This window comes from Myotis yumanensis, unplaced genomic scaffold (assembly GCF_028538775.1).
Source record: "Myotis yumanensis isolate MYYU_CA2020_CCGP unplaced genomic scaffold, mMyoYum1.0.hap1 SCAF_18, whole genome shotgun sequence".
Classification (NCBI taxonomy): Eukaryota; Metazoa; Chordata; class Mammalia; order Chiroptera; family Vespertilionidae; genus Myotis; species Myotis yumanensis.
The window spans coordinates 5,106,220-5,133,094 of NW_027223769.1; the positions used below are offsets into that span (position 1 = coordinate 5,106,220).

A 26,875-nucleotide genomic window follows, 5' to 3' on the forward strand; every position below is an offset into this window, starting at 1 on the left:
GGGTGACGGTGGTGTAGGGGTTGCTGCCTGACAGTTTGATGTGGTTGCTCTCGGCGATCCTCTGGGCCTCCTTGTGGATGGCCAGAATGGCCTCCCGTTCCCTGTCGGCATCCGGCAGCGTTGACTTGAACTGGTCATGGGCTGAGATCAGACCCTGAGAGAGAAGAAGGGGTGAGGGGCAACCCAGACCCTCAGAAGTCCCACAAGAAGGATGGGTAGGGGCGGACCTCGATCTCCTCGATGGTGTGGACGATGAACATGTCCTGGAGGTCCTCCATGGCACTCTCCATCCAGTTGTTGAAGGGGGCTGCCCGCTTGGCATATTCCAGGTGCAGCTGGTCAATGGTCTCCAGCTGCTTCTCTGTTTTCTGGTGTGTGGGGAGGGGCAGGGACAAAGGAGAGAGGTCAGTCAGCAAGCAGGAAGTGGTGAATGGTAGGGAGGGGTCCGTGGGTACACCAGGCTCCAGGGTGACATTGCCCCTCCTCACCTCCAAGGCTTCCCTGCGACTGTGGGTCAGAGAGCCAAGGGCATCCCACTGATCGCAAATCTTCTGGCACCGGGTGTTGACATTGTGGGAGTCATAGTAATCCAGCTCACTGTAGGCAGAGCAAAGTGTGGTGAGACCTGGCAGGGCCATAACGGGTGGACCCGGATGCACCTGCCCCCTAAAGTCTTGGTACCAGGGGATATCAATGTTGAAGACTATTAGTCATCCACTACTCCTAGGACTTATGGCCTCCCAGGGTAGGAAGAATTCAGGAGTGGAGTCGGGGGAGGGGTAAAGGAGGGGCAGGGGCTTCCTCTTACTCTCTCACTCTATGGGCTGCTAAGCTGTGATAAACTAAATGGGTGGGTGGGTGGATGGGGGCAGGGTGTGGCCCTTGACCAAGCCTGTATGTGGATTGCTTTCCCACTTAAAGAAAGTCAAGAAGAGTACACTGGTTAGAGAGCATGGGCCCCAGAGCTGAGTTCCCTACGTCTGAATTGTGGCTCCATGATTTTATACTTGTGTGGCCCTGAGAGGGGACCCTGTTCTCTTGTTTGTGAAGCGGTGGTGGGGTTATCGCAGAGAGCATGTGAAGTGCTGAGAGCAGTCCTTGACACCCAACAGGTGAAAGTAATAACAGCTATTTATTAAAGGTTGTGTATTTATTTTAATGGGTATTAAAACACACACACACACACACACACACACACACACACAAACACAAAACAGCCTAGCCGGTGTGGCTCAGTGGTTGAGCGTGGACCTATGAACCACGAGGTCCTGGTTTGATTCCCAGTCAGGGCACATGCCCAAGTTGCAGACTCAATCCCCAGTGTGGGGCGTGCAGGAGGCAGCCGATCAATGATTCTCTCTCATCATTGATGTTTCTACCTCTCCTTCTCTCCCTCTTCCTCTGTGAAATCAATAAAAAAATAAATTAAACACACACACACACACACACACACACACACCCTATAAAACTAGCCTGCAATTTAGTTCTAAGCAATTGATAATTAAGAAAAAAGTAAGCCTATTAGGATACAGGTATTATTATTCAAATGATTTAGATTTTGAAAATCCTGGGCTGATAATTGTTACTGGTCCCCAGCCCTCCACATGCTCCCTGCCCCACCCCCCCAAACCCCCTATCAGCCCCAGTATTCCCATCTCCTATGGTCCAGACACTTGGGATACTCTTAGTAGCAAAGCACTAGGGAATTGGTGTACAGGCAAAATCTTGGTGGCCTGGTGAGGGGTGGAGAGCAGGGAACAACTCTGGGAAGGAATAGGACATAGGGACCAGATGACTGTGTCACCTGCTTGGATACAGGGGCAGAGGGGAGCAGGCAAGGCTAGTAGAGGGAATGGAGCAAGGCTATGCTCCAGAGCAGCGGTCGCCAAGCGGACCACGGGTTGGCAACTGCTGCTCCAGAGGACCAGGCAGCCTGGGCTCCGCTCCTGCCTTGACCACTTCCTAGCTAAGTGACCTTGGGCAAGGCCCTTGGCCTCTCTATGCCTCAGTCCTCCCTGTGTAACACGGGTGCCAGAAGACACCAACATTTAAGGCTATCCGTCACCCAGGCTGGGAGATTAAGTGAGCTGGTGCAGATATGGCACCGAGTGCCCTTGGAGTTTCCATCACTGCCATTAATCAGGGCTCAACCAGGCTGTCTATCAGGGCTCATTCTGGCCGGTTCTCGGTCCTCTGACTCATCTTTGGGGAGCCGACAGCACCCTAAACAGCCCTCCCCCCCCCTCCCCCGCCTTTCTTTCCTCCAGGGCTACTGTCCAGAAAGCTGCTTCAGGGACCGCCTGTTCCCTGGCTCAGGGTGATGGGTTTCACATGGCAGTTCCCAGTGCCTGAGAAGCAGGCTGGCCTAAGGATTTATTCAAAATGTTTCTTAGCAGCTTCCAGGGCAGCTGTGGGCAAACTACGGCCCGCGGGCCGGATCTGGCCCGTTTGAAATGAATAAAACTAAAAAAAAAAAAAAAAAAAAAAAAAAGACCGTACCCTTTTATGTAATGATGTTTACTTTGAATTTATATTAGTTCACACAAACACTCCATCCATGCTTTTGTTCCGGCCCTCCGGTCCAGTTTAAGAACCCATTGTGGCCCTCGAGTCAAAAAGTTTGCCCACCCCTGTTCCAGGGGCTCACTGGTCAACTAAGGAACCTACTCACATGCCACCCTCCAAGATCCCTGTAGACATCTGCGTCTGTGGCCTTGCTGTCCTTGGCCTGGTGTGCCAAGTGCAGGAGCTCTATCCTAGGAGAGTCTGCAGGACTCCTAGGGGAGGCCCCAGCAGGGACCCTGTATTCCAGTACAGAAAGGCCCCATAGGACTTCTGCCTCTGGTGAGCAAACGGAGAACCCCAAAAAACTGGGCGATATGGAGCGAATGAGTCAGGGAATAAACTGGCCCTCCCCGGCAGGGGGCTGCACAGGGCATCACGCTGGCCCCAGCCATGTAGGAACTAGCAGAACTCTGGGAACGACTGTAGAAAGGGCAGCTCTAGCTAAGGATCCTATTTTTGAACAGAGAGCTATTTTGGGAGCCCTGCTGCCCCTCCAGGGCCTATGGATTTTCCATGAAGTAATGGCCTGGGCCTCCCACCCCGAGTCCTCCCTGCTGATGGCCATTGCACTGGTGGAATAAGGCCCTCATTCACTGGCTCTGGAGATTCAGTGTACTAATTGTGTGCACAAGTTTATCTGACTGGGGCAGGAAAGGGAGGGCAAAGAACCCGGCTGCCTGGAAGGCCTTACAATAGTGTATTCTGAGCATGAGAGGAAAGGGGCAGAACAATGGGCTCTCTGTGCACTCCATGCAGCCAAGTCCCTTGGGGAGGAGCAGGGATAGAGGTGGGGGCTGGGCTGCCCACCCTATCAGAGACCGGGGATCTCCTTGGTGTGGCAGGCAGGGAAGTGGAGCCCAGGGACCCGTAGAGCCTGAATAATCAGGGCAAGGTGTCAGAGCATCTAGATTCTGCTGTTTCTCATAAGACAAGAAATGACAAAGACATTACCCCATAAGGCCCTGGCATCTGAAGGAGGGGTGAGGGTGGAGAGGACTGGGAGACCCTGCTCCAGGCATGGGGCAGCATAACCTTAGTTGCAGCCCACCACTGTTCTGGGTGTGGTGCTGGAGGGAAGCAAGTGATGGGCTCATGAGCCCGCACTTACTTGAGCTCCTGGGCAATAGCTGCGATCTGCTCCACGCGGTCCTGATGTGCAGCCAGGTCGCTCTCGAAGGCCTCGTGCTTGCGGATGAGGGCTTTGATGTCCGACAGGGTGGCCGTCTCGTAGTCCCGGTGCTTCAGCATGGCTTCCTTCCCTGGGGTGGGGCAGAAGGCAGGAGACACTTAGACAACAATGCACCAAGAGTCCACCAGAGGCCTGTGCCACCAGGGGCAAGGAAATGAGGCAGACCAACATCCTATCTAGCTGAGAATGGTGCCATGAAGACTAGAAACTTCCAGAACCTTTTCCCTTGACCTTTCCAGGGATCTCTAAGACCAAATAAATCCTGAATGGAGCTGGGAGACACTGTGGTGTTGTGAGCCTGAGCCAGATATCCCAATTCAACATGTGTGTTCTAAACTTAGTGTCCACTAGTGGTAGGAGACTGGAAGCCTGGACTGTTGTACCATCTGTAGAGGGCTATGATCTGGAGAAAAGGCTGGGGTGCAGCCCATGCCTCAGCAGGGTAGAGGAAGGGGAAGTGTTTCAGTTAGGCTTCTTCTTGGAGCCCACCCCTTTGCCTGCTCCCTGGCACTTGGGGGCTGGCTCCCTTGGGGGGGGGGGGGCGGTAACGGTGGTCTTATCACATACCTATAGGCCCCATACTGTCCTAAGGACTTTGCATGTGCAGTGAGGCAGGGCCTGTCATTAGGCCTTTGAAGGAAGGGAGGAACACTGTTATTAGACCTGGAGCCTGGCTAATTATATGCCCCAGGACAGAAGCTCAAGTGGCCCTGTAGGCACAGTAAGGTACTGCAGAACTGGTGGAAATGTTAGCCTGGGAAGGGGCACTGCTTCGGGTAAGGCACTTTGTGTTGCCCCTAGAGTGGCAGCTCAGAGACCCCTCCTCAACGCGGCACCAGAGCATCTGACCAGCAGCTGCCCTCCAGGTGAAGCGACTCAGAGCTGTGGGACGGCAGGCAGTTTCTCTCAGCTGTTCCCTCATCTGTGGAACGGAGCCAACGCTGGCGCCTGAAGCCTCAGTGAGGTGTTGTTCGAGAAGGGCAGGCACAGAGCCAGGCCCACTGTAACCTCAGCCACCCCGAGGACAGGGCCTGGCATTGGCAGGCAGGAGGCAGCAGCCTGGGAGACTGACTCCACTGGCCCTGCCACCACAGGCCTGGGGTAGGACACGTAACCACAAAGGCAAGCTTGCAATTCCCTTCCCTAAATTGCTTTCTCCCAAGGGTGGGAACCCAAAATAGTAGGTTAGCACTTCTCTGCCTCAGCAGAGTTTCAGCACGGGCTGGCAAGGGGTGCACTGGACGACTGGACCACAGCCATGGCCGCCTTGTATGCAGGCCAAAGGGCAGCCACGAAAGGGAATTGGGCTCATTTTTGTTTCTTTCCCCAAATAACCCAAGACCTGAGAAGCATTCACACCCCTATAGGCTGCGAGGGATGCTGAGAGGGGTCAGGAGGTGGGTCTGTCCTGTTTTGCATATGTTGGTGGTACAGAGGCTTCAGGCTGCAGGTCTTGGGAATGAGTGGGCAGGCCTGCCTGGGGGCTCGGGCTGATTCATGACACAGGCCCAGATATTAAAGTGACTGTGCACCTGCGCACCTGCCTGTGGGGAGGCAGGGGTGGGTGAGGGCATGTGGAGGCCACCGAGCCAGTCAGTCCACCCTGGCACAAGATCAGGCCAACTTCCCCTGAATGCCTTCACATGAAGGCCAGCCCCTGCTTCACTCCTAGGAGAGGAACACTGGTAGGCCATCAGACCCACACCCCTGAGCATCAGGAGACCATCTTCCCAGGGTTTCCTGGAGCCCAGGTAAGGGACTATAGAGCTGATAACACAGGCCAAGAGGCCCTAGAAGAAAAATGCAGAAGGATGACGCCCAGAGCCTGTTGAATGACATGCAAAATGTGGATAATGGCGGGAGGAAACAGCTCAGTCCAAGTGTGGGACACAGGTGCTGAAAAATCGACTTATGTGCACAAGGCCCTCTGATGTGAGAAATGCCCAAACCTGCTGGCCTGTGAGTTTCCCAGGCAGGAACCTCACCTACCTGGGAAACTACTGAACACAGGGAAGAGGCTCAAGAGGTATTTGTGGAATGAATGAATGAACTAATGAAGTAAATGCTAACATCCTCTCCTCCAGGGTTGGGGTAGAGCCATGGGTGCCATTTCTTCAAAGCGTGAGGGAGGTGCCTATACCCCTGGCCCAGGCTTCTTGTTTGCCCCACCTTCTAGCATCTCCCTCTGCATTCTTTCCCTGGCGGAGGAGGTTAGGGTATTGCTCTGATCTGGCAGCTGCAGCTGGAGAACAGCCCAGGACTGAGGATCATGCAGAGTTGCCTGTTCCCATGCTGGTAGGGGGTGGGGCCTCTGGGTAGGTCTTAGCATCTGGCCAGTGTTGGGGCTGCCTGACAAACAGCTGGGAGGGGGACTAGAAGAGCCCCCCTGAGGTTCAATGAGGATCTATCTCATGGTGAACTATGGGTTTGGGAAGGATGAAAAACCACCACGAGCAATGCAAAAAAATGTGAAATCGGCTGGGCAGAGTGGTAGCAGTGGGTGACCCTGAGTTTGATAATAGCAGGAGGGCAGAGATACTCGGGAAGGAAGGAGGGGAGTCCTGTGGATGGCGCTCGGCTTTCCTAGGCACCGGCTGTTTCCTGAAGGCTTTTAGGTCCCTGGTATCTGGAATCCCAACCATGGTGTGGGTTCTGACTGAGGGCCAGAGGCATGAGAGAATTCCACATCCTGAGCCAAGGGAACAGGCAGCTGCAGAGCTGCCGAGAAACAGGAGGCCTGCCCTCACCAAGACCATTCTGCCCTCGGAGGGCATGAAGGCTGCCCTTTTGGAAAAAGCCATCCTGCAGAGGCCCAGGCCCCTTGGAAGGAAGCTCTGCATGGCTGGCAGTCAGTGAGCACGCTCTGTGGCTCAGGAGGTGGCTCTAGGCCTTTGCCTTTAAGACCCATGCTCGGGAACACAGACCCATACAGTGTGAGGTCCTCAGTCACAAAGGGCGTGGAGAGCGAAGGCAGACTGTCTGCACACAGGCTGCCAGGGATGGGAGAACCTGTCCCCCACCCCTGCAGAGTGGAAAGGAACAGGGTTATTACCCTACTGAATGACTGGCCTTGATGACCCAGGAAGGGGCCCACCTATAAGTAATGAGAGCAGATGGGCAATGCATCAGGAAGAAGAGGAGGAGGGGGAGGGGGAGGGAGAGGAAGGGAGGGGGGAGAGAGGGAGAGGGAGAGAGAGAGAGAGGGAGAGGGGGGAGAGGGAGAGAGGGAGAGAGGGGGAGAGAGGGAGAGAGGGAGAGGGGGGAGAGGGAGAGAGGGAGAGGGAGGGAGGGGGGAGAGAGAGAGAGCGGGAGGGAGAGGGGGGAGAGGGGGGAGAGGGAGAGAGGGAGAGAGGGGGAGAGAGAGAGAGAGGGAGAGAGGGAGAGAGGGAGAGAGAGAGGGAGGGAGAGGGGGGAGAGGGAGAGAGAGAGAGAGAGAGAGAGAGAGAGGGAGGGAGAGGGGGGAGAGGGAGAGAGGGAGAGAGGAAGAAAGGGAGAGAGGGAAAGGGGGAGAGAGAGAGAGAGAGAGAGAGAGAGAGAGAGAGAGAGAGAGAGAGGGAGAGAGGGAGGGAGAGATAGAGAGAGGGAGAGGGAGAGGGAGGAGAGGGAGAGAGGGAGAGAGGGAGAGAGAGGGAAAGTGACAAGAGAGCTGGGAGGACCATACCATCGGTCCAAGCCTCGTGGATGGAGGCTTTCTGCCGGAACTTCTCTGCGAGGTGGTCAAGCCGCTCTAGCCTGCGGATCTCATTCAGCAGCCACTCTTCGTAGCCCTTCTCGGCCTGCTCCAGGTGCTGCCAGCAGTTGTTGATATCCTGCAGGGCAGCAGAGGGCAGGGCTATCACAGGGGTAGGTCATCCAGGATGGCGATGCCTCCCTGAGGGATGCTGCAATGGGCTGATCATGTCTACCTCCTGCTTTGTTATATCTGTGTACCCAGACAGGACCCAACACATAGCAGGTGCAATCAGTTCTTCTGGATCTGATGCATAAATGAAAATGAATAAATGCCATGGATGGGGTGAAGGTGACTATTCAGGGAATACTGTCCCACCCTGAGAAGGGGTCTCAAGCCCTTGGTGGTGGTCCTAGATTTATGGCCGACTGGGTTTCCAAACTCAAACAATTCCACACAAACTGGTGTGGTCTGAGGATAGGTACAAAAATCTGGGGAGTGATGAGGGGAGGGGTGTGACAGTGGTGGTGGTAGTGTCAATGCAGCCCCACCCACCTCTGCACCAGAAAGGCTGTGCATTCTAGTTAAGGAAGACGATACTGGCCAAACATCAGACTGGGGGTTGTCTGGCTAATCTGCACTCCTGGGTCCTGGCTCCCTCTGCCCCCAACCCCTGTCCTTACCGAGACCATCCTGCCCTCAGAAGGCATGAAGGCGGGCCGGTTGCTGAGGCGCAGCTTGGTCTGCAGAGTGTTGAAGTTGATCTCCAGTTGGCACTTCTCCTGCACCTTGGGCGGCTTGTGGACTCGCCGGTAGTCTCGGAAGTCCTCCAGCTTCTGCTGCATCTCCTGGATGGTCTTCTGGGGCACGCGGTCCTCCAGCCAGGGGATGGTGCGCCGGATCCACTCCAGAAGCTGTGGGCACACAGGCAGCCATGTGGCGGGACCACCCCTGGCTCACAGGCACATGGCATCCAGATCTTCGAGGGTTCTGTCTTGGGGAATCACCCCTGCTCTCCAGCCCCCCGTTGGGGTCCCAGGGCAGAGAATTCTGGGAACGGGTGCCCTCTCAGAACCACTGTGCTGTTCACTGGTTACTTCCTGTTCCTGCCTATGCTCTTGGTCTTACTTTTCCTCAGATCTAATCAGGGCCCCTTCTTGATGGTCTCCCTCATTTAGAGGGTCTCACTGCTTCCCTATTCACGGACTGTCAGCGCCTAAAGGGCAGGACCTGTAGCATGCCTGGCTCTCTCAGGGGCAGCCAGTGCCATGCCCAAGGCCTGGGACATAAAAAATTAGAATGTAAAATTTAAAAAGGTGACATGCATTTTTATGAGCTACTCATATCTTTGATGGAGTGAGGACAGGCCACAAAGAAGCAAACAAACTGTACATTCTAGAACAACCTCAGGAGAGTAAAATCAGTTATTATGCAGCATAGATATGCTCAGAGGAGTGATTCCCAATGACAACTTCTGGCAAAATGAGAAAAGCAAGGATAAAGGTATCCTTGTGTTTACGTCTTGATGCATGATGCTAAACACCCTTTCTTGGGAAGGGCTGGGATCCTAAAATATATAACCTTTAACCTTTTCCTGGTGTTAGAAATAATGGTGATAACAGAGGTAGCTTTTTTTTTTTTTTTTTTTTTTTTTTTATAAATATCCCCTTAACTTGGCAAGATAAAAAGTCAGCCACCATAGGTTAGTTGTCAAAATCTTTTCCGAATTTTCCTGGTCTGTGAAATCTCAATGTCTGTGAACCACTCACTGGTCTAGAAGAGAAGTCATATTATTGCCCTTGGAAAGCTTACATGTTTTTAAATTTTTTTTTAATATGGAAATTTTTCCAAGTAAAGGACAGAATCCAGAAGAGATTTATTGGACACCCACCATCCCAACCGATGCTCCAGGTCAGGCTCTGGAGCAGAGCTGCCTGTGTTTGAACCCCAGCCCTCTCTCCTACCAGACATGTGACAGTGGACGCGTGCCTGACCCTTCCTGGGCCTCAGTCTCCTCACCTGGGAAAGGGGGTGATAGGGAGGGCAGATCCTCAGCCCGCAGCTGCTGCCCAGGACCTGCCGTGACAACCGCGGTCCTGGCCAGCACCACATCAGCTCTCGGTCTCTCTATCCTACTGAGTCTGTCTCTCCATGGGGAGGGTGTGGGAATGTTAACTCTTAAAATGCTCCCTCGATGATTCTAAAGCAATGCAGTGTTCACAAAACTCTATCCTTGATTATCTGTGTTGGAACCCAAACTCCAGGCCCCAGGAGCCAGCTAGCATGTTGATGTATCAGTTTGATGCTTAACCATGTGAAACCGACCTGAAAGGCCACATCACACAGTGGCTTGGGCAAACTCCACAGCCTGTAATCTTACCACCTTTTCTAAAAAGTCTCACTGCAATACCTGCTGTCCACTCTAAGTGTCACATGACCTTTGGTCAAGGGTAACAAAGGTGACCCAATCTTTCAGCTCTGGTGGTATCACTGGGGGTAGGGTAAGTGGCACTTACGTCACTGGCCAGCCTCTCGTAATCTTCCATCAGGTGTTCATTTTCCTGATTGACAGCCAGCACCTTGCAGATCCGGTTGGCGGCTGTCTCAGCCTGGAACAGGGGAAGTACACAGTCAGGGCTGCCTGGGGGCTAGGGACCCTCCCCCCTGACAGGCATGTCCCTAGAAAGCTGGCTCACCCACAGCCCACACAGAACTCCCCAAGGAGGAAAGGAGAGAAGTGCAGCTTCAGCAAGACGGCACCTTGAGTGCCTGTTTCCTGACAGTCCTTGCTTACTGCTCAGGCCCCTACCCAGATAGTCAGGCCCCTCAGCTTTGTTGGCCTGGACCCCGGGGATGCTGAGAAGGGTTGGAAAGCCCTCCACAGTGGAGGAAATGGGTTAATAGACTCCCTAGTAGCCCACAAAGAGGAGGGTTGGGTGAAGCTGGGTGGGGTCCTCCACTAGGTCAAACCCTGGATGAAGTCTCCCCTTGGGTGGAAAGGTAGGCTGCAGCAAGGCTGAGTGCTAGAGAGCTGTAGGGTAAAGGGTGGGGATGCTGGTGCCCCCAGAGAAGCCTGGTGGTCAGTGCACAGGCAGAACACACTAGGCCCCTTCCTAATCCTCCCCTTGATGGCTCATTGGGCCAAAGTCACCATCCACAGGGCAGAAGGGAGCAAGGGGTTCACAGAGCAGGGAGTGGTGGAGAGTGACTACTCTGCCCAGAACTACAGGACACTGTCCTGTTTTGGCCTGCTGAGGGGAGATGCGAGGAGAGGAGGAGGGGGAGGGGTTCCACACAAGAGAGGAGAGACCAGGTACCTTTCAGGAAGCACAGAAAGGGTCCAAGAGGAAGAGTTGAAACGGCAACAGAACAGGAACAGAAATAGTGAGGAGGGTCTACAGAGTGGTGGGGAAGGAAAACAAGAGAGGCTTGGGGATGGCTCCAGACCTGGCTAACTACAGGCACTGATGCCCGGCCTCTCCCTCCACACACTGCTTCTGGGACAAGCAGACAGGTGAGTGGGGGACCAGCCAAGGTTGGTGTGCGAACACACACACACACACACACACACACACACACACACACACACACCCTGCATCATGCTGCAGGATACTTGCCAATGGCTCCAGGCAGTGCTCCTCAGAGATGAGGTTCACAAGGGTTTGGCCAGTGAACACCCGGCCCAAAGGAAGTGCAAGAAGCAGAGCAAAGGTTGCAGCTTTCAGGGCAGCCATGGAGGTTAGTCCCTGACCGCTCACTTGGAAGAGACAATGGTACCCCAAGCTGAAACCCTCTCCTGTGCAGACCCACAAAGGTGGGGGCTGCTGGTCACGGTTGCACTGTCCAATTCCTGGCATCCAGCTCAGAGTTCAGTGTCTTAGGTAGTCGGGTTGATGAATGAATGAGTGAACAAGGAGTAAATGCTTTAGCCTGGGGATCAGCTTGAATTTATAAAACAAAAAGAACCCTAGAGAGCACTCTTTTAAGAGATGGGATTGGTGAACACACAATACAATATACAGATGATATAATAGAGAATTGTGCAACTGAAACCTATATAATTTTATTAACCAATGTCACCCCAATAAATTCAACAAAAAGAGAGAGATGTGCTTAAGTCTACAGGGAAAAGACAGCAGCAACAATAAAAAGTATTCTATGGCTGGCCTGAGAAGCAGACACAAGCTGGGGAAACCCGAACTTGGGCTAGAGAAGCCTGGATCCTGCAATGCCTTAGTGAACGGCAGCTCCAAGGGCCAGGCCTTTATTTCTTCCCTTACAAGAGCAGTTTGGCTGCCTCAAAATGGCCAAGTGCTCTGACCTGGGCCTTCCTGTCAGTGTCCACTCCCACAGATCCCTCCAGGTCTCCTGTTCCCCACTACATGCAGTTTAGCTCTAAGCACAGGAGGGTAGCCAGGGCAGAAGAGAAAGCACTCTTGCAAGGGCAATGTAGTGGGCAGGGAGGCTGGCATGGGGCCCGCAGGAGGGAGTCCAAAGTCATACATGCTATTAGTTGGGGTTTGTGGCAATGAATCTTCCACTGCTATCCACCCCTGCCCCACCCTGCCTTCCCACTAAGGTGGGGGTCCCTTCCACTCTCCTGCCTATGCTCTCCCACAGAACACTCCAAACACAAGCTCCCACCACATGCGGGGTAGGTGGCAGGAGGCTAGGAACATGGCTCTCTGGCACAGGGCTGGGAAGAACCACAGTGGGCAGGGACAAGGCTGCTCCAACTACCTGACCATGTACCAGGAACAGTCATTTCATCCTCAGAACAACCCTGTGAAACAGGTACTAGTACAATCCCATTTTACAGATGGGAGAACTGAGGTGCAATGACCTATCCAAGGTCATACTGCTAAGAGGTTGCAGAGCCCGGGCAGGGCAAACTAGCACAGGGAGCACCTGCTTGACCTGGACTCTGAAGGTAGTCCACAAGAGGCAGCAGACACAGTCCATGTCCTATGATGCCCTACCCACTCTGAACTTAAATTTCCTCTTTTAATTGAGGATAACAGCACCCCCTGCCACATAAGGGGTGTGTAGGGACTAAGAGTCTGTGTCTGGCATGTAGTAAGTGCTCAATAAACCAAAGCTAGTTTCTTTTTCTCCTCTCTGTCCACTTGCAATTGGTGACACAAACTCAGGTCACTGGGAGTAGCTGCCCACAACCAGAGACAGGAGGCAAGCAAAGGGGACAGAGGTGCCCAGGCCTCCATGTGGGACTCTCCTCAGGGGCAGCATGAGATCAGCCAGGCTCAGGGAGAACTGCCACTGGGAACACCTGTGACTGCTCTGCCTGTGTCAGCACGGCTGCTTGAGAAAGGGGCCCCGAGAGCTGGGTCAGCAGGAGTAAGCTCAGAGAACAGTCTAACCTGTTCAGGCCGAGCCTTTCCTGGACCATTTGGGAGGGGAAGGGGCCACAGAGAGGGGCAGAAAAGCCAGTTCTCCCCGGTGAAAGGGCACAGCCAGTGCACCACGCAGATGGCTAGTGTGGATCATGAACAGAGAGAAGCAGGGGCAACCAAGTGGTCAGAAGCACGGGTCCAAATTGCGGCTCTGCTAAATTTAATGTGATGCAGGGACTCAACTGCCATTTCTGAGAAACTGGGACGCTACCACCAATCTCCCTGGGCAGGCTGTATTCACAGAGAGAATATCTGTGTTGCGTCAGCACTGGACCAGCGCCAGCTAAGTGATGACACTGAAGCCCATGGTCACAATAAATCTGCTTGACCGGGTCAGTCCTCAGCCTGGCCAACCACAGATGGATGGTGAGGACAGGAGGAGGGCAAGGGCAAGCCTCTAGGCACAGCAGCCAGGTGTGCTCCCACCCCAGCTCACCTTTTGAGCCCCCGAGAAAGCGTGGTAGAAGCAGGACACGTAAGTCATGATGGCTTTCTCATCTGGCCTCAGAGTGCCTACAATATCTGCGCAGAGAGAGAAAGAGAGAGAAGCAAGAGAGAGTGAAAGATGCAGGGAGGGCAGCCGGGACAGGGCCCTAGGCTCATGCAGGAGGAATAGCGCTTGCTCTGGACTGGAAGCCAAACCCTGGCTCTGGCTATGCGGGCCGTCTTGTTAAGGTTTTGGTGAGGGAAGGGGGTGGATTCCTCTTCTAACCAGGCCTGGATTTGTGACACTAGCCATTGGGGCTGGAGGGGTTAAACCCTAACTGACCTTTCTGAAAATGTAAGATAATTTCTGCCACCTCAACATAAACGACTTAACAGTTTCCTGGGGCCCTAGAATAAAACCCAAATTATTTTTTTTTAAATGATTTTATTTTTTTTAATATATTTTTATTGATTTTAGAGAGGAAGGGAGAAGAAGAGATAGAAACATCAATGAGAGAGAATAATTGATCGGCTGCCTCCTTGTACGCCCCTACTAGGGATCGAGCCTGCAGGCATGTGCCCTTGGCTGGAATCGAACCTGGGACCCTTCAGTCCGCAGGCCAATGCTCTATCCACTGAGCCAAACCAGCTAGGGCTAAAACCTAAATTCTTGATCTCAGACTGCAGTAGTCCTATATAGCCTGGCTCTGCACCTGCACCTCACCTACTCTTCTCCAGGCATTCCTTGAATAAGCCACGCTTATTTCTGCCTCACAGCCTTTGCACTTGCTCTATCCCTCTGCCGGGAATGCTTTTCCTACAGATCTTCACATGACAGCTCCTGCTCATCACTCCAAGTGCTGTTCATGTCACCCCCCGGAGGCTTCCCATGATGGCCCCAGCTAAAGCAGCCCTCGGGCTTCTCTGTCCCACCACCCTGTCCCATGTTCTCTACTGTGCTTATCCCATGAAATTACTTGATCTGTGAATATGCCTGTTGTCTGCCTCACCCACTAGAATGGAAATTCCATGAAAGCAGAGACCCTGCTTGACTGTCACCACTATACTCTCAGTGCCTAGTACAGAGCCTGGCACAGACTGGGCACTCAATAGACAGTGTGAGCAAAGGGTGGCAGCAACGCCAAGGAGCTGGGGTATGGCTTCTAGTCAGAGAGGCCACTGCCGTCTGCAAAAGAAATGAGGTGAGCATGGGAGGCGAGAGGCAGCAGCGGCATTGGGCAGTGGCAGCGAGGTGGGCCTGCCTGGCCCTGCCCGGTACCTTCTGCGCTCCCGAAAAGGCATGGTAGAAGCTGGACACATAGGTCATTATGGCCTTCTCGTCGGGCCGAGCCGTGTTCACGATGTCTGCAAGTGAATGACAAGGGTTAAACTGCCCAAGTAGCGGTGGGGGGAAGGGATGGTCACTCACCAGGATCCAAAGGCTCCCAAGACCACAGACATCCCAGGAGAAGGACCCTTAGAGCTGATTCAGTGACCCCTGGTGACTCTGGTAGGCTTAGCCACACCCTCAGCCCCTCCATCCCCATGGTCTTTAGAAAGGCCACAGCTGTGGGAACTGGATTAAAATGAGGCCATTTCCTCTCTCTGAGAATGGTCTCAAGGGGCTTCTGGATAGTTAACCCCCAAGGGCCACCAGAGGCCAGAGGCATGGATCCTGGCTGGGGTGGTGCATGGCTGGGAAATGGAGAAAAGCCAGAAAAGGAAAACACAAAACACTCCAAACGGGTGGGCTCTGGACTCCGAACCACAGCAGGCAGGGTAGGTAGAAGCCTTGCTTATTCAGAGGAGCGAGCCCTCCCTGGCCACCTTGCTCCCTGCCTCCCCCCAGGTGTGGGACTGGGTCAGGCAGGGCTACGGCAGCCCCCAGAGTCAATCCTCCTCAAGCTCCCCCTTCCCCACTCCTCACCCTGCTCTATCCCTGAGCATGTCTGGCCTGCGCAGGCTGCTCCTGCTTTGGTTCCCCTGGAGACACACTGTCCCGGGCTCACCCAGATTCTCAGCCATTCTCACTGGCTCTGCCAGCCGTCTGAAGTTATCATAAGACACACACGAAACAATGTGTTGACTGAACAAAAGGGATGTACGTACCCTCTGCATCCAACATTTTGGGGATGTCTAGGTATTTCTCTGCCACTTCAAAGGCATTGTTCAGGTTGGTGACTGGGTCGTCCTGGGGAGAGGGAAATGAGGAAAGGAGGAAGAACTCAGTCAGGGGCAGGATCCAGAAACAAAAGGGACCCATGGCTGGCCTAAAAGGAAGGGATCTGGGGAGGGGTTAGGACTGGAAAGGGTACTTTTTAGGCAGTTCTCAGCCACCCGTGCGTGCTGCTGGCAGGGTGAGGAGGCCACCTGGATAGTCAATTCCGACCCAAAGAGACGCCTCTGGAAATCCTGCTGGACAAACTAGGGACCTTTTCTCCAGAAAAAATGTGCTCTTTTCTTATAGTTTTCAACTATCCAGACCACAGATTAAGCTCCCTGTCCTGAACCCCTGATAGTTAGTTGGCCCAGGGTTGGGGGCTGGGGGAAGCAAATTGAGAATCTCTACGTTCCAACCCCTCTGAACCATCCCTTTATGCTGTCTCCCACTGCTATGGGATTAAAACCCACTTGACTTGGACCCTTCTTCACGTGTCTTTACTGCTTTCCAGCTAGAGCCCAATTCCATTACTCACTGTGGCTTGAACGGGCTCAATGTGGCCTGTGCCCCCTCCACCTGGAATGCCTGCTCTCTGGCTCTAGGCTGGCCACTCCTCCACGGGCCCTTCCCAATCATGACAGCCCAAGTGTGCCATCCTCCCCCCTGCAGTATTGTCGGGCCCTATCTCCTCCCCAGCCCATTCAGCCTGAGACCTGTGCATGGCCTCATGTGGCTGGCTTGCTCTGGATACATTGTCCTGCCTTCCCCACAAGGCTGGGGAACTCCTAGGGCAGGGCCTGGGGCTTATAGGGTCGCAAGCTTTGTACAGACAAAGTAGAACAGGACCCTGCCAGGAAATGTCTGCTAGCAGTGATGGTTTGGAATGCCTTATCCCTCCTCCCCATGGACAGAGAGGGAATACTTCCAGAATCCAGAAGTTAAGGAAGGAGAGCTAGAAGACATGGTTGGTCAGGCCCTAAAATAACCCTGGTGGTTACAATGCCCATGGAAGGAGAAGGGGACAGTCTCTGAGGGGAGTAAGGGAGGTGAGAACTGAGCCAGGGGGTCTGGTGACAGTTGGCACTAGGCTCTCCAGCCTGCCCATCTGATCACAGAATCCAGCTTTGAACACCAGCGATAGATGGACTTGGGGGACGTGATCCAGCGTTAGGGTCAGACACAGGTTATCTGTGGACTGTTGAGGGGAACACAAGATGCATACCTTTCTCAGCTTGTCATACTCGATGAGCTCAGGCCTGTGCCGGTGAATCAGGGCATTAAAGGCAAGACCGTCCTTCCAGCTGGGGGTGGAAAGGCCAAGGTTATGAGGGTGTCCACGCACTGTAATGGGAGCTCAGAAAGGCCCCGGGTACCCACAGCAACGATCAATTCCCATTTATTGAGGTGGTTTAGTGTGTGTGCCAGGCACTGCCGGGAGATGGTATGGCAGGGTGGCTGTGACCCTGACTGCTGGAGCTGAGAGTTACAGGGTCAAACCCCAGCTCTTCTACTTACTATTAGCATGACTATGGGCAAGTCCTACAATTGCTACCCGTTTCCATGTCTGTAAAATGGGCATAATAACAGTGCCTACTTCATGAGGGTTGTCATGAGGATTAAATAAGTAAATATGGAAACACTTAGACCAGGGCCTGACATGTGTACTTGCAAGGCTCCAATGAATTGGACAGACCCAATGAGGGGAGACGGCCTACTGCGGAAGGCCGGTGCCTGTGCTGTGTGACCTCCGCTCCCTGGCTGACATGGCCCACAGGCTGGCTAAATGCCAGGATGTGGCTGGCATGAGGGCCTCTGCGAGGCAAAATGACAACTGGTCACAAGCTAGGCTGGTCACATTTTTCTTCCTGGGATCCTCTAAGGGCTGGTTCCTTCTAGGGTCAAGCTTAATGACACTTCCTCAGGAAGGCCACTCCTGACCAAGGTACTCTCCCAATTACTTTCTATCACCTCACTCTATTTTGTGGTCCTAGTTTATATAGCACTTCTCACTACCTGAAATTGTGTTGGTTTAGTTGCACCTTTGTCAGCTAGGGGTCCCTTCTGCTGCAGTGTAACTTTCCAAGGGTAGGGACTCATTCTGGTCCTGCCGGATCCCCACTCTCGGCACGTACTAGGCATTGCATAGCTATTTACCAGTCCTATATAATAAAAGCCTAATATGCTAACTGTCCAGTCATCTGGTTGTCCGTTCAATCAAAGTATAATATGCTAATGATATGCTAAGGCCGCTCAACCGCTCGCTATGACGTGCACTGACCACCAGGGGGCAGACACTCCGACTGGTAGGTTAGTTTGCTGCTGGGGTCCGAGTGAGCGACACAAGCTGGACACGCCCCGGAGCCCTCCTGTGGTCCCTCCCCGGCTGGCCAACCTCCCATGTCCCTCCCCAGCTCCAATGGGGTCCTTCGGCCTGGCCTGCGCCCTCTCGCAATCCAGGACCCCTTGGGGGATGTTGGAGAACCGGTTTCAGCCTGATCCAGCTGGCCAGGCTGAGGGACCCCACTGGTGCATGAATTCATGCACCAGGCCTCTAGCTGAATAAATAAATGAACAAGAAGTACAGAGAGGACCAGTGTGTTGGTGGCAGGAAAAGGAAGGAGACACACAGAGGAGCTTAAGGGCAGGACCGTTTGCTATTAGTAGCAGAGTACAATGGAAAGGTCCCCAACCTCTAATGCTGGGGCCCTGGAGAGACTGGGGGCACAGAAGAAATCTGTGAATCCTCTGAGGTCCCATTCTTCATTCCTATGTGTGCTCCCTCCTTCGTCCATCCACCCTGGGAGGACACCAGAGGCCCAGAGGGTGCAATCACAGGGCCAAACTGGACCTGACCTCAGGACCACCTTGCCTCCGGTCACACTGGATCTCAAGTGACGCTGACCATGTTTGCCTGTGTCCTGGCAACTGTGGACACGTCTCCTTTCCTTCTCACACAAGGGAGAGCAGGTTCATCACAGGGCTGACTGGGTTTTGTTCTCTAGAATGGACAAAGTACGTTTTCCCCAACACTCAATTCACGAGCATCTCTAGGGATGGGTTTCTCTTGAGAGGTCAAAACCAAAAAAAGAGCTTTGTTGTTGCTTTGGAGAATCACTTTGCTTGTGGAGGAAGAAGAGTCATAAGGCTGGCATAGAACCGGCCTTTAAAGCCTTCAGCCCAGGACGGTGAGGCAACTGCCACTGCCGACCTCACCACCACCACCTCTCTTCCCCCTCCTCCCCGTCCCCCTCCTTCTCGGAGAGGACACAAGGACCTTACAAGGAGCTCACAGAAGTCAGTGTCAGGGGAAGGGACTCCTGGAGGGCTGGCAACTGACCGATCATGAGGAAAGCACAGGAAAAGAAGGCAGGTGGGAGGATAGTGCCTCAGGTCCCAGGAAGAAGCAAGGGAATGAGTTGGGCTTCGGGGTTGCCGGCGCTCACCTGATGTGGAAGTTCTGCACATTGACATTCTTGTATGGAGCTGTCTTTCTCTGGCACCAGAGAAGGAGCCCTTCCTTGGCAGAGGTCTCTGCAAAACACACAAAGACACTGAGCACTGGCTCAGACAAAACCATTCTTCTTGTTCAAGCAGAACCTGAGGGACAGGCCACCAGACAGAGCAGCAGCAGTGACGGTAGCAACAGCCCCTCCCATTCCAGACATGGGCAGGCCTCTGCTGATCCTAACCGCCGATCAGCACACATGGCCCCAAGAAGTAACTCACACAGGGTCACCCCAGGAAATGGCAGTGACAGAATAATGTCAAGGTCTGAACCTGTGCCATGTTTCAGACCACAAGGCCTGTGCCTTTTACTGCCAGGATACATCATCAAAGAAGCCTTTGATCCTGGCCTCGGCCTCTCCTTGAACAAAGTGAAGAGTTGGTGATGGCCTGGACTGATTCCAGATCCACAGAGGCAAAAGTCGGAGAGTGGAAACAGGTAGGCGCTGACGCTCAGGGGAACCAGGCCAGGCCTGACTCTGACTAATGTCTATATGACTCAGATTCCTCGGCTGTAAATTGGAGCTGATCATGCCATCTTCATGAGGGTGATGTGAGGGTCCACCGAGACAGAGGCTGTGAAAGCAAAGTACTCTGGGTGGATACCAGAGTTGGGTGGCTTCGAGGGGGATCCCTTCACCTACAGCCTGGGCCAGAATCTCCACTAACCACTCCTGCACATGGCCAGGCCCTGTAAGACGTGTCCACAAGGAAAGGAAACAGGGATGAGCCTTGAAGCATGAAGACAAAATGCCCGAAATCCTAATCTAACTCTCCCAACTCAGGTGGAACCTGGGTAGGGAGAAAGTGGTTTTTGGCTGTCAGTAGGACTCTTGGCTCTTACCTTCCACCGAGATGTCCTGGATGGCGAACCTGAGGATGATGGTCCAAATCATCCCCAGCGTCATCTTTGCGTTGCCATCCACGATCTCTGTGTGCAGGGAGGGGGCAAAGGGCAAGAAGGTTGTTAAACCAGACTGAGAGCCCCCCTATCCCAGGGCAGCCTTCCCAACCCACTTAAAGTTAGCTGCCCAGGCCTACCCTCCACCACCCTCACTGGAGATGTCCCCTGAACACTCTGTGAAGCACAGTCCAAAAGCCTCTTAACATGTGTCCTTGGCCATGCAAGCCTCTTTCCCTCACACCAGCTCATTCTCTCTCTTTTTCTTTTTAATATATTTTTATTGCTTTCAGAGAGGAAGGGAGAGGGAGAGATAGAAACATCAATGATGAGAGAGAATCACTGATTAGCTGCCTCCTACATGCCCCCCACCGGGGATGGAGCCCGCAACCCAGGCATGTGCCCTTGACTGGAATCGAACCCGGGACCCTTCAGTCTGCAGGCCGCCGCTCTTTCCACTGAGCAAAATCAGCCAGGGCTCCCTTGACCCAGCTTAAAAGACTGCTCCTCCCCGAAGCTTGCTCCCAGCCCTCTGTTGACACCTCCATCAGGCTTTATGGGCACGTCTCCCCACTGGTAGGTGCATGTCGCACTACTGTTTGTTGAGAACTGTCTGTCACCCAGCAGTGGACACATGGTACCCTGAGTGCTGCAGAGATGACTTTCTCTAAGTTGCTGAAGCTAAAGAATGTGTGGTCCAGACCCTTCCAAGCCCAATGCTGCCACCTTTGCCCAAGCCACTGTTGTCTCCTCCAGAGCTTGATGCACTGCACCCTACACCAGCCCCTGCAATCCACCTCCACACAGCAGCTAGGATGGTCCCTTTAAAAACTGCATCAGATTTGTGTCACTCACCTACACCTCAAACGAAGCCCGTGTTCTGAGGCCCAGCTTACAAGGTCTGCTCTGGGTGACCTTGCCCTTCTCCCTCCCCAGCACTTTAGCTGTGTCCTTTTGGCAAGCCAGGCTCTTTTCTGCTTTAAGGACCTCACACCTTCTGCCCACCAACAAAAATGCATCCCTCAACCCCCTTTCTCAGATGGTAAGTCCTTCTTATTCTGTCAGCCTCTGCTTATTGTCACCTCTTCAAAATGGCTTCCCTGAACACGTCTAAAGGTGCTCCCTGCACCCATCCCAGGGCCCCTCTCCCCCCACCCTGCTCTTCCCCTCATACGGATTGCCAATTGGAACCATGTATTTCTTGGTTGGTTTACTTGTTCACTGTCTGCCTTTGTGACCACTGCATCCCCAGCACCTGGCCCTGGCCCTTGAGAAAGATATGATGTTGTTGAAGGAAGAGGAAAGTAGGGACACAGAACCCAAAAACCAACTTCTCTCTGAAACGTCTGGGAGTGAGAGAGAAGGGTCTGGACCACACATTCTTTAGCTTCAGCAACTTAGAGAAAGTCATCTCTGCAGCACTCAGGGTACCATGTGTCCACTGCTGGGTGACAGAAGTACAAGTGGCCTCATCCAGGAGGAGCCCATCAGCCAGATGTGCCTTTGGCAGTCTTTCAAATGTCCTCTGCCCCCACACACCCTGGCACACAAGATGCAGGGAGAAAGGGTGGGAAGAATAGGACACTTCAAGAGATCTTGTTCACGGATCCTCAAGAGCAGAAAACTCTAGGATGGGTTTGATTTAAAAAGGGGGTATCGTGGTCATCCACAGGATGGGGCCCAACCTTCCCCAAGGACACACTCAAGAGAAAGGGGTGGGACTCTATTGGCAATGGTGGGGAAACTCCCCACTTGAAGCCATGGGCTGATGGCTGAGGATAGCTTTTGGCTTTAGTTTCAGGATAAGAAAATAGGTGTAGTCTGCAGCCTGGAGGCAGAGGAAGAACACAGTGTCTGCAGGCCCTTTCCCAGGGCCAAGAAGCCCAGACTCTGAAACCAGACAGAGGCTTCCCAGTGTGGAGCAAAGGCAGCCATTCATTCAGGAAATCTAAGCTGCATTCCTCCCAAGTGCCAGATACCCAGAGGTGGGGGATGGGCAATCTGGAGAGGAGGTCACAGCTCCCACCCCCAGCCGGTTACATGGGGAAGCTGGTCACGGAGGGCTCAGGGAGTTCCTGTGAGGGGAAGAAGATGGCTTTTCTCATTACACTTCCACCAGCTGCTTCTCGGAACTGCAGCTGTGCCTCCAACTCATTCCCTCTTCTAACCCCCATAAGGAAGCAATGTTCCTACAACTGTGTAGATCCTTAGAGGGACAGGGAGATAAGGGCAGTGTGGGGGCTGGGGTTCTCAGGTATCCCAAAGCCCTCGGAATGTCCCTAGTAGGCTGCTCTACAGCTTTGTCTAAGGCCTGAGGGTCACAGAATTGGGAGTGAACTAATTTGGACATGAAAAAAGAACGTTTTTAGCCTGAGTTTTTCTCCAAATGAAAACTGATGACTGCCACGGGCCTCTCCTCTAACCCCTTCTGTATTTACAAAATAGAATTTGAGCAAAATAAATGCAGCTGTGAGAAGCAGAAGACTGGAGTGCAGCCAGGAGGAAAGATCCATGCAAGGACAGAAAATCTCAGGGCCTAATTAAATCTTTGGGCTTTGATTTTTTTTAAACAAACACCAACTACTCCAACTGTGGTATCTAAGGCTTGGCACCCCTCTCTGGAGAGGTCCCAGGGCAGCAGGGGCAGGGGAAGCCTTGGACTCTCTACAGGCACTCTAGCCTAGAGTCTTGGCCAAACTCTCAGAGTACTGTCACTAATGGCAATTAGTTTTCTTTGTTTTTCGAAATGCTGGGACAACATGGATGTTGTGCACAGGGAAACTGCTCTGACTAATGAGAACTTTTGAGTCTAGGCTGATGGGGAGCAGCTGAACTCCATCAGGCTTCACCTAGTCTCCAAAAGTGCCTGTGACCACAAGACAAGAACCCGCTGCTAGAGGGACAGCACGTTGTTGCTCTAGTAGGAGGGCTTGAAGTAGAAAGTTACAGTCCTGAGAATCTCCATGGGGCACAGAAGGATCCTGGGTAATCAGTCAGAGGACAAATTCTCCCAGGCCATGTAGCCAGCAAAGTCTGGTCATTGACCTTTGGGCTTGCACTCCCTGCCCCAGTGCACTGACACTGGGCCTCGAGTGCTCTTCTACCTTCTGCATCCCCTCCTGCCCACAGATACCAGGCAGGGCCTAAGGGCAAATGTGCTCCTGGCACAGAGAGATGCCATGTCACTTGTCTGTCAGTGTCCCCAGGGTACAAGTCAAAGCCATTCCTCTCCCTGCAGAGGAAGCCTGCCTTGCGTGATCAGGGGCGCTAGATTCCTCGGTCTTGGACTGGATTATTCTGTGGGAGGGGAGGGGAAACTTGTGGGCCCAATGTCACATTGAGGCAATCACTGTGGTCACTGTTGAGGATATATCGGGGCTTTAAGCACACCCAGTGTTCTACCATCAGCACAACTTCTGAGGCAGAGGTCAGGCCTCAGAGCTTGCAGGTCAGAAACTGAGCTGCCCAATCCAAGCTCACCTTCTGCCCCGATGGAGACCAGCTTGACTCCTTTGCTAGCAATGAAATCCAGTGCTTTGTTCACATTGTTGATTTTGTGCACTCTCATCTTGCCCCGCTCTGGCTTAGGTAACCGCTCACCTGAGAAAGAAGAGAAAAAAAGAAAAGCTCTAGGGTCCCATTGCTGCCACAGAACGGGCTGCCACAGCACTCTGGGCCCATCCCAAAAGGCCTATGCTCAGACACACTGCTACTTCAGCCGTATAGCAACTTGCTACTTTTCCCAGTAGCAACAGGACAGATGGGGTGGGCCATGTCCTGGGGCCTGCTGTGACAGGTACCTGGTTCCAGGTGGGGTGTGCTTCATGAGAGAGGAGTCTCACCTGAGATGACCTCCAGGAGGAGCATGAGCTTGAGCCCATCTCGAAAGTCCTCGTCGATGTTCTCGATCTGCGTGCCAGCCTTCCGCAGGTGGGAATTGCACCAGGCTGTGAAGGTCTAGGGAAGCAAAGCAGAGAGTGGCCAGGAGGGTCAGAATGGCTGTTGGGGCTTCTAGCAAAAGGGCTGGGCCATAGCCCTGGGCTTCACCCTTTATATATACTGTTTCTAATCATTACAACAACTTAGCAGGTTGATCTGAGGAAACTGAGGCTCAGGGTAATTAACAGACCCACTGCACAAACACCTAGGTGAAAAGTGGCAGAGCATAGATTGGAACCTAAGTCTGCCACCCTTGGAACAAGTGCCCTCTCCGAGACATCCTAAGCCTAGCACAGGTAGCAGACAGAGGTGCCACAACCTGTGGTTTGCTTGTTCAATCACACAAACCTATCTGACTAAGTACCAGGCCCAAGTGTGAAAACAAGAGGCAGGGGCCCTGCTCCTGTACAGCAGCGGCCGCCAACCTTTCGGACCTCGTGGACCACCAGTGGTCCGCAGACTACCGGTTGGCGACCGCTGCTGTGGAGCTATGTTCTCTTGGGCAGACACGGCCAGCCCTCATACATTCAGTGGACTGGCCAGATCACAAGCACCAGCTAGTACTGCCTCCACCCACCTGCCCTGTAGAAGCTTGGGCAGCCACTTCCCCATCTCTGGCACAGAGATGACCTGGGACAGGAAAACAGCTGGAAAAGTAAAGCCTCCTATAAATTCAAGGTTTCCTTATGTTAGTGTCCCTTGGGAGCTTTGAGTGGCCTACCAGCAAGCACCTCCCCTGTGCATGTCCTCACAGTTTGCTTTCCTATCGGACACATGTCCTCTATTCCCTGGGGAACATTCCACATCCCACCCTTCCAAATCTCAAGATCAATGTATCTTAGAGAGGGATGCCAGGCAAGTGGGAGGCAGGCCTCCTCCTTCCCCAGTCAAACAACTGTTTCTGAGGAGGAAGTTTCTGAGGATCAGTGGGCATGAAGATGCTGGAAGGTGAAAGGGAGTTTTCAGGTAAAGAGGGCCATAGACAAGAAGCCCAAACCTGAACATAGAACACCCAAATACAAGGCACTTGGCCTTCTGGTGGTGACCAGCCACTCAGCCCCCTGCTGGTTGGGGCATGTTATCAGATGTCAGCGCCAGGGAATGCCCAGACTCCTTCTGGGAAACCGGCCCACTCAGCCTCCCGAAGCAGGGTCTGGGAAAAGCCCCACCCAGTTTCTCATAGGAATCTCTACCCTCTTCATTCTGCAGGGGTCAGTGTGCACGTGGGCAGACAGCCAGGAATGTGCAAGAGCACACACTCCGTGCCCAGGTACAGGCACAGGCAGAGGCCACGTGGGGGTGAGGGGCTTCCAAGGAGCCTCTGGCCAAACACTATGTGTTCTGATAATGCCACCAGTCCTGTTCATTCAGAGACTTAACACAGGGTCATTCCCAGACAAAGAAGCTGCTTAATTAACATGCTGTACTACAATGGGGACCACAAGAGGTTTCCTTCCAAACCTGAGTGCAGGGAGGGGAGGGCATGGGACAGGATGGGATGGACTGCCGGTGGCCCAGGACTCCCCCGCCTGCCTCTTACAACTATGAATTCCTCCGCCTAGGAGACAGAAAGCCCCTTCCTGTTTGAGGCTGTTCTCATTGCCTTGTTCCTGCCTCACCTTAGCCAGCAACTGCCTTTTCCTCAAGTCAGCCTGAAAGGCAGCTCCTCGGGGGGTGCCTGCACCAACTTGCTTGCTCTGACCCGATTCTGACCTGGATGTCCTCTCCTCTGTGTCTGATCTCTCAACAATTATGCATTGTCTCCTGCCTCCCACAGCCGTGAGCTACTTTGAGCTCTGGCCACCAAGCAGGTTCTCATTAAGGAATGTATGAATTTGCCTTCCCTACCAAATTTCCCACACTGCCCCTATACAATTCTGAATTCAGACAAACCAGGGCTAGAATGCTGGTTACACCTCTCATGTGGGCAAGTTACCCATCCTAGCATCTGCTTCCTCATCTGTAACGTGATGATGAAGATGGCACTGGGGTCACGGCCAGTGTGAGGATTCAAGGTGACAATGCCTGTAGAGCGCATAGCAGGTGCTCAAAAAATGTTCTCAATACGTCCCTGTGTCTCTCCTGAAATCCTGCCTGCCTCCTCCACAGAGTACTTTCTCTGTGCCCTGCCAGCCCTCATTGGTACACAGCCCTCAGCATCTCTCTGACAGCCTCCTCCTCGTCTGGATCTCACTGGAGGTTCCGTGCACATGTGCACACTCCCATGGGGTAGGAATTACCCCTCACATCTCACATATTTTTATAATGCCCAAAGCACAGCTGGTCTCAGGGGTGGGCAGCGAGTACACATGGAACTCTGCCAAGGGCAGTAGCAGGCGGGGCTAGGGCAGGAAATGAGAAGGGGATGCTGAGCCTCTGATCTTGCATGTGCCTGATAGATGCTGTTGGGCAGTAAAGTGGCCAATCACATCTCACGGCTGAGAGGATGCAAGAGGGCAGTTCCCAGAGGGCAAGCTTTATTGGTGTTCTGCTGAGGCCAAGATCTAGGCACCTGGTCTGCAAGCATGGCTGAGCAAGGGTCTCAATGGAAGCTCCACTGCCTGGATTATACTTGCTCTGAAGGGACACAAGTCTGGGTTTAAATGCCAGCTCCTCAGCTTACTTGTTCTGTGTTTCCAATCAAGTGACTTGACCTATTATACCTGATTTTCCTTCTCTATAGGATAAACTTACCAGAACCTACCTCCTGTAGTTGTTGCAAGATTAAATGGTGGTGGTGGGGGGGGGGGGGGGGGGGGGGGCAGGGGGGGTATGCTTTAAAGCCTCTTACACAAGGTTAGCATGAAGTGTCAGATGAGCCTGGCCAGTATGGCTCAGTTGGTTGGAGCGTGTCCTGCACACCGAAAGGTTGCTGGTTTAATTCCCGGTCAGGGCACATACTTGGGTTGTGGGCTCTCCCCCGCGCCCCCCCCCCCCTTCCTTTCTCTGAGCATGTCCTAGGGTGAGGATTTTTTTTAAAAATCTATCTATATAAAACCCTAATATGCAAATAGACTGAACGACGGAACAACCGGTCGCTATGATGTGCGTGAACACCAGGGGGCATGCGCGAAACATGGCAGGTGTCGACCACAGCGAAATGGTGGAG

General features: G+C 53.3%; 1 protein-coding gene across 1 annotated transcript in view; it reads right to left on the reverse strand.

The window, feature by feature from the left end:
- ACTN4 (actinin alpha 4) overlaps positions 1-26,875 on the reverse strand; it is a 79,470-nt gene that overhangs the window by 5,914 nt on the left and 46,681 nt on the right. The window contains 14 exon segments of the mRNA XM_070398047.1: positions 2-154; positions 228-368; positions 489-597; positions 3,674-3,824; positions 7,416-7,563; positions 8,108-8,338; positions 9,941-10,033; positions 14,541-14,626; positions 15,371-15,452; positions 16,645-16,723; positions 18,866-18,953; positions 19,771-19,857; positions 23,308-23,427; positions 23,670-23,784. Of these exon segments, the coding sequence (XP_070254148.1) occupies positions 2-154; positions 228-368; positions 489-597; positions 3,674-3,824; positions 7,416-7,563; positions 8,108-8,338; positions 9,941-10,033; positions 14,541-14,626; positions 15,371-15,452; positions 16,645-16,723; positions 18,866-18,953; positions 19,771-19,857; positions 23,308-23,427; positions 23,670-23,784 (1,683 nt within the window).